General features: G+C 46.6%; 1 protein-coding gene across 1 annotated transcript in view; it reads right to left on the reverse strand.

Annotated features, from left to right (window-relative positions):
- Positions 1-6,498: 6,498 nt before the first annotated feature.
- The window catches only part of rnf216 (ring finger protein 216), a 19,077-nt gene continuing 17,731 nt past the window's right edge, over positions 6,499-7,844 (reverse strand). The window contains exons 16-17 of the mRNA XM_069149610.1: positions 7,545-7,614; positions 6,499-7,195 (exon numbers count right to left, since the gene is read on the reverse strand). Coding sequence (XP_069005711.1) covers positions 6,792-7,195; positions 7,545-7,614 — 474 coding nt within the window. The 3' untranslated portion in view covers positions 6,499-6,791. The remainder of the gene's footprint in view (positions 7,196-7,544; positions 7,615-7,844) is intronic.

Consider the following 7,844-nt stretch of genomic DNA (forward strand, 5'->3'; position numbering starts at 1 on the left):
TGTCTGCTGAATAGAGCCTTTGTCTTGAAACATTTATTTGAGTGCAGAGAAAGGGCAACCCCTCTAAAACACACACACTCACACACACACACACACACACACACACGCACGCACGCGCACGCACACACACACACACACACACACACACACACACACACACACACACACACACACACGCACACGCGGTCCAAGGTGGTAATGCACTGATGGAGCCTCCCGAGCAGGTCTCTAATTCATTTCCCCTGTCAGGTTCACAGATCCCAGAGGAACACCCAACATGGCAAAACAAACACACACCAACCCACCACACTAATCCCTCTCCCCCCCCACCCTCCCACCTCCCTCCCTGCCTGCCTGCTCCAACCATCTCCTCCCTCCAATCCCTTTAATCCTCATACTCGTCTCCTCTCTCTCTCTCTCCCACTCCTCCCTCCTCTGAATGATTCTGCTGAAAAGATGAGTCACTCAAAATATGACCCAGATCCCAAGAATGGGTGCAGTGGTTTGTGGGTAAAATGTCAGACTGCAGGCAGAGCTGGGTAGTTGCCTGCCTCCCCCCACCCACCCGCTCTCTCTGAATAAATGAGTGAGCGAAGAGAGGCAGGGATGGGGGGAGGTGTTAAAGGAGGGAGGAGGAGAGGCCGTGTGTGCAAAATGGCCACCGTCTCCACCCACAAACCGAGTCCCCCCCCCCTGCACCCCAGCCAGCCACTGCGTTACCATGGAAACAGCAGCTGCCAGAAGCTTGAGAGGTCTGAATCAAAGAAGCGAGCGAGTGTCTGGCATCGTCGGGGCGAGAAATGTCAAAAACCTTCATTCATTACATCCTAAATGCCAGGGCCTCGTGAGGTTTGTGGAGGGGGTGGGGCTGCACAGAGAGCTAAGAGGGGACAGGAGGAGGAGGAGGAGGAAGGGGATGTCTCCCTTTGATCACAGAAGAGCTCATCATGGAGGAAACAGCACACGGCTGCACTCTGCTGAGCTCCTCTTATATCTCCTATATTCAACTGCAGTGTGTGTGTGTGTGTGTGTGTGTGTGTGTACACACTCCCCTCCATCTCTCATCTGACCTCCCCTCAATCAGCTCTCTGTGCTCTAATCAAATCTACATCCACCCGTGTTGTTCCACCCCTCACAGGTCCAGGCTGTCAGGCAGCGGGTCAGTCAGTAATCTCTTCAGGCGATGTGACGGAGCAGCACGGTGACTCCCAATCAGCCATCGGAGACAGAGCGGGCTCCTCCTGCGTACTGTCACACCTTCAGAGGACGATAAAGCAGTTTCCTGAAATCTAAAAGACACGAAACACACAACGAAATATGGCAACGCCGTTAAACACGTTCATTTCTGGGTAAAATAATCAAAGCCGGCCGTTGTGTTGACGGGTGATGCGTTCGGTGTGCGATTTGAAACAACACTACCTTCTTGAAATTCCAGTACTACACAAGTAAGAGTACTGACATGTAAGAGTACTACATGTTAGTGTACTGAGGGAAGTACGTGATTTGGGAGACTCTAAACCACAAATGTCAACCGAATGGAGGTGCTGGAGGAAGGTCAGGCGTCACACAAGTCAAAAAGAGTCTACCTCCAGGGACCATGAATATCTGAACAAAGTTGAATGGTGATGGCACATTTCAATGTGGATGTAAGAGGTGAACTTCAATGGCCCTACAGCCATGCTGTTAGTATTGATTAAACTCTTTTTTTTTTTTAATAAAAGACAGAACATTTTGTAAGCGGGATGTCAAAAGAATACAAATATTTCAATGTAATTTGGGTATCAGGCAAATAATTAAGACCTTGGTGGTGATCCAGATGTTAGATTTTGACCATCTGATGTGAATTTGCTTTTCGATGAGAAAATGGATTCAGTCGACTTGAAAGTAACAAGAAAGATGCCTTTAGGTGCAACAGCAACATCCCACTGAGACACATTTAAGTATTTAGTTTGTAAGTACGGAAACATTAAAAATACAAATGGAAACAGAAAAATTATAATTTGAACGGTATCAGCAATATCACAATAATCAGTGTGTGTGTGTGTGTGTGTGTGTGTGTAGGGGGGGGGTTACAGCTGTAAAAGCACACGCTCATTAAAAATATACACACTCATTATAGATACACACAAACAGTAACAGACAAACAAAGCCAGCGGACGTGAAGCAGCAGAAACCATCAGGGGAGCAAATGCTGCCAGACACCAGCAGTCCCAGAGGACGAGGCAACAGAGGGCTTCAATATATATATATACACACACACACACACACACACACACACACACACACACATACAAACATAGAAATGTGTGACTCTTGGGGTATGAAGGTCGTCTGGGTTACCACATATGATGCAGAGACTATAGAGCCTGTTCGTGTGTGTCTGTGTGTCTGTCTGTCTGTCTGTGAACAGACATTACCGTCACACTCGCTCCAGAATAACAGGAAGACACAGCAGAGGTGGTGTTTGTCCATCTCAGGTGTCCCAGAAGATATGTAGGTCATGTCTGGTTTATATTTTCAGGCAACAACTCAGCTGTGTTTCATTCAGAGCTTCGGGTCCACAACAACCATTCAGTGAGTGTTTGTTTGTCGGGATTCGAATAGAGGACGCTGTTATTGTGCTGACTGAACGGCTGATTCACACAAAGCTTAATGCAGTTAAGGCCAGACCATGTTCTCATACACAATGGTGATTCAAAGTACTTTGAATATCACATAAAAGACAGAAAACAAATAACCTAGAATAAAACAAGAAAAAACAAAATTCGTATGTACAAAGAAGTCCTGCTAATTGATATGCAACATAATGGGGTAGAGCTATAAATAGCATTGTAAACATACTGATATTTAATTTACAAGAATATAAGAAGCTACAGCCATATCAACTGTTCTGTGTGCTCGACTTAGACATCTAACAACTGCTTGTGTGACTTAAACAGTCGATTCAACTTAAAATCTCAAGTGTATGAGTTCAGGTAACTTTGTTTTTTTTTGTTGTTGTTTTTTTTAAACCCAACAAGAGGACTTTAAACTAATTATTCAACCTAAGTTCTGCTTAATCACATTTTGAAGGCAGCAGTGCTATTATGCTTGACTAAGTTGAAAGAACTTGAACCAATGAACGAGCTAAAAAAAAACAACGTGTCAATATTACTCGTTATTATTGTCATTCATTTGCCCAGACTGGTAAGCAGAAGAAATCAAGAATATATCGGTGAGTCCAGACAGATTGTAACTATTTCTGTGCCAGGTTTAGGCCCTTGATGAGCCATTTTGTAAAAGAGTCCTAACACGGGCCGAAAGAACCGTTTAATCAACAGATCCAAACTGGATACGAAACTTTGAAACTTTTATTTTTGTGACCAGGGTCTGGTCTGAACACGTGTGGCACAGGTATAGTAGGAACAATGCTGCTGCTAACGGGCAATCAGGAGGCAGGCAGAAAGGAATAATTAGGTTCATAGTCAGCAGGTGTGAGAGGCTGCAGCTTACCGCCACACTCTGACAACAACGCCTGACGTGCCTTCTCCGTGTCAATGGGACTATTGTGCTCAAGTCTGGCTCGGGTAATTTAAACTTGTGGGTTTTTTTTGTTTGATCAGTAACTATGTTTTATAACCATTGCAAGTGTTTTATTATTTGGGTAATGTGGAGATAGGCACCTTGAGATATTGTGTTTTGAATCGTTTATGTCGGTTTATAGGCGTGCCATAACGTTTTATTGCAGGGAGCTGAAAGGTGTTGGATTGTCAGCTGATGCAAAGGTCTGTTATGAATTCATCTAGCAATGCAAATCATTCTGACCTCAAAGCAAATTTGTAACAGAGCTCCTTTTGTGTCCATGTGGAGAACTGAATCTTGGTTGTTTAAGTGGAAGGGATTTTAGTTCTGTTATTTTGGGATATCTTTCCGAGTGTAATTTGTTTTAATCCTGTCTCCTGTTTTCCTGGTGCAGCAGGTGGAGGCCTCCAGTCACAGGTGTGGTCAGCACGCTGGGAGTGAGGATATTTATGGTTTGTGGTGGTGGTGTTATTTAAGTATGTTGTATTTTGTCACCTGGTAAAATACTTTAAGTGCTCCATCAGTGGGTGGTTTGGCTTCCAGCTGTAGTATGACTTTTTTTTTTTTTCCTGAGTGCTGGTCTGTGCGTGAGTGATTTCTCTGTGGACATGAGCTGAGAGCGCACATCAAATTATCAACTCTGGAAATCGGCAACGGAGAACCTTAAAATACTTCAGCAAGCTTACGGCAATAAAGCAGTACGCTGGGAGAGGTGTCTCTGTCCAAAACCAAAGAAGGCACTTCAGGCCAGGAGCTCAACCAAGCGAGATTTCTTTGCCATCCACAGGTCTCCGAGGGTCAGACTGTCAACGTTGAGTTGTCCTGCGATGTTCTGATGTATTTATGGGAAAACATCTGACCGCCTGAACTTGGGTTCTCCCAAAAATGTCAAAAACATCTCTAACAAAGTTGTAGGATTTATCCTCAGAGGACCACGAATGTCTGCTCTGTACCATCTAATAGCCGTTGAGATGCCCGAGTCAGAACTAAGGTTGCGGTTCAAGTTCACCGACCGGTTGCAAGGCAACAAAGATGAGCGCTGAATACAGTAGAAACCAATCAGGACACTTCAGTTTAAAATGTATTTAAGATCATAATAGGTTAGTCAGCATATTAACATGCAGCCTACTGTTGTCTGGTGATTGACTCAAATGTCCTTTTGTTGCATTTTACAGTTTTCGATCCTCGTATGAATTCTTCTGCTGGGCTTCTCGAAATGTTCTTAAAACAAAACAAAACAAAAACAAACTCGCTCCGTCTTCTAATCTTGGCTGCAGAGCGGGTGTTGGACGTATCAGTGTGTGTGAGTGACAGCGCTGCGTCCCCAAAAGTCTCCTTTTATTCAGCCTAATCATGTCAGCTAAGCCGGTCCTTTTGTTGTCTGAATTAAATGAGTCATTAGCAGATAATTCTCTTTAATACTATCCAACTGTAATCCACGACCCGTGCTCGTGCGCGTCGGGCCCTCGGGCGCCTTTCAAAAGAAAAAAACAGAGCAGCAGAAGATTTCTTGAGAAGAGAGGTTGTTTTCAGGGGTTCGGTGTCTGAGGTCAGCGTTTGTAGAGGGCGACCGCGTTAGTCATGGAGTTTACCGCATCACAAACTGCAACGGTACACAACGGATCTCTTTTTAAAGGTGCGGTGCCAAGACTTCGGATCAGTTTACTCCTCATGACGGCACCACTGAGCAGACTAATGTCTGCAGCGGTCCAACTGCTGAAAGAGCTTTGTTAAGTCTGGGAAATAAACCCGATGATGTCATCATGATGTCAGCAGCGTTAGCTGGGTTTTATAATACAACGGCAGGAGTTTGGAAAGCTTTAATCCAGCGGGGAAGGTCTGCTTTGCTTTTAGCCGTGCTCGGAGAACAGCAGGATGCCAGTGCTGCAGCTGCTTCAGAAACATCTCGACAACTATCGGGAGTCATCGGCAGTAACTTTGGAACAAGTTTTGATCTCGCTAAGACGAATCCCGCCGACTGAGACCTGGACTTTTCCTCTGGCACCACGAGGTTGTTCTTTTTTTTTTGTGTGTAATGTCTCAACATGTACCAGATACAAATACCTTGTACACGTTGAGACATTTCATTTGTCATATTTTAACATTGCTAATCAAATGTTGGCATGTTAGCACGGCTGCACAGTTCATCTGGTTCCCTGTGACAGTCCCTCAGCTGTCCGTCTCCTTTCTTCTGTCTCTCAAATGAAGTGCCGTAGCCGTGTGAAGTCATGTTGTCGTGCGGTCTGTGGAAGCCCCTCCCGGCACTGAATGTAGTTTAAATACATTGTAGATGATTGGATTCATGGCCGTTTGGCTGCTGCTGAATCTGATTAAAGTCCAACTCTGGCTCACAAGAAAAACCAGTCTGGTTCGTAGCACCCATGACCGAAACCAAGAGGACCCCAGGGCCAGGACGGAGGTTCGCTGTGCCGCGTTAACACACACTGCATGCAGAAACAAGAGGCTGTGAGTGTGTAACTGTTTGTGTGTGTGTGTGTGTGTGGCAAAGTGATTTGTCACACTCGCAGCACACTTGGCTGAACAAAGAAGTCCCCTCTCTCAGTAACATCACAAAGCTCAGCGGTCGCTACGCCGTGATTGGAGAAAAAAAAACCTCCGTCTGTCATGTGATTGGTGCGTTGCCCGGAGGCTCAGTTATCATGAGTCAGCCCCTTTTTCCTGCATGAGACGCGGGGCGGCGGGGAGGTCGGGGGGGGGAGGGGGGGTCTGGCTTTCCTGGCAAGTGTAGATCTGTGCGAGGGAGCGTGTCGAAGCAACGTGAACATTACTTTATTAGAAAACTGTGGTCTCACAAATGTTACACAAAAGATACAGAAGGGAATGCTAACAATTTCTTACGTACTCAAAAATATCTGTATAAACTGGAAATAAACTGATTCTCAACCCTCCCCTCCCCTCCCCCCCTCCCCCCCCCCATATTTAAACAGAAAAGGGTGAAAACGGAGCATGTTCGTTGTCGGAGTCCCAGGTTCAGCGGGAGAAGGCAAAGCGTCCGAGTGTGTGTGTGCGTGTGTGCGTGTGTGTGTGTGCGCGTTTCTCTCCGACCGCACTTCTCATTTCAGTGTGTTTCATCAGCTGGATGCAGAAGGACACGTTGAGATGCGATAAAAAAAAAAAAAAAAACCCGACGAAGAGAACGAAAGGCCCGAAAAACCGGCACCGAAATGAGAAGCGGAGCAGCAGCGAGCGGCCGTGCGTCCCAGCGCCTGCTAGAAGCGTCTGTAGTACTGGTGCGGGCGTCTGTAGTAGTGGGGCGGAGGTCCGTAGTGCATGGGCAGGTCTATGATGTCCATGTTGTGGTGGTAAGGGTTGACGGGAGGGTTGTTGTTGTTGTTGTTGTTGTTATTGTTCAGGGGGTGCAGGTGCTGCAGCGGGGGCACGTAGGGGGCCGGGGGCAGCCGGGGGATGAACCCCGGGTTGTAGATCCTGCCCTGGGGCGGAGCCGGAGGGTAGCGGGCGCGCGGAGGCACGAACAGGGGGGCCTGCACCGCCTGGGGGTGAGGAGGGGCCGCGGGGTGCGGGTTGGGGGGGTTTTCCAGGGGCGGCCCCACACGCGGCCGCTTGGTGTCCGTGATGGGCTCCGGAGGCGGTCCGACCCTCTTCCCTGAATTATCTTGAGAGAAGTGGGGGGGGGGGAGTTACTGATGAAGCAGCAGCATCCTCTGATCAACCCGATTTAAAATGTTTACTTCCCGACAGTTTGAATATTCCACAAACACACCGAGGCAAATCAAACACTGGAAAGACTGCTGCCAACGCGTGTGAATAAATGATGGTTAGAAGAGGAATATCGCTGCAGCGCCACATTTTCATACCAGGAAACGTAATTCACTTTTTTTCGACATCAATCAGAAACAAAGAGAGACGATAAACTGGACAGAAACGCTGAGCGATTAATAAAAGCTGCAACAGAGCTGTTCTGTTGCGTTTTATAAAGTGAGCTGAAGCTGCCGGTTGCTGACCTGCACTCTTCTTGTTCAGCTCTGCTTCACCTTCCTTCTGGATCTCCTGAATGATTCGCTCGTCATCTTGCTGCAGACACACAAACACAAAGATGTTGTTGGATTTCAGGATAACAAGCAAATCCCCTCCAGGAATCCGGAGCTTCTTCTGTGATCTAAAATGTTTGATTTTGTAAACCTGCAAGCTACATTGCAAGATTGCGAATCCGTGGAGAGACTGAACAGCTGTTTTATTACAGTAGATAATAAAGGAGTGACTCCTGATGATAATCAAGTGTAATGTGAAAGCAGCACAGGACA

Source organism: Embiotoca jacksoni, unplaced genomic scaffold (genome assembly GCF_022577435.1).
Source record: "Embiotoca jacksoni isolate LCO1_2020_lvr unplaced genomic scaffold, fEmbJac1.0.p SCAF_15, whole genome shotgun sequence".
Lineage (NCBI taxonomy): Eukaryota > Metazoa > Chordata > Actinopteri > Embiotocidae > Embiotoca > Embiotoca jacksoni.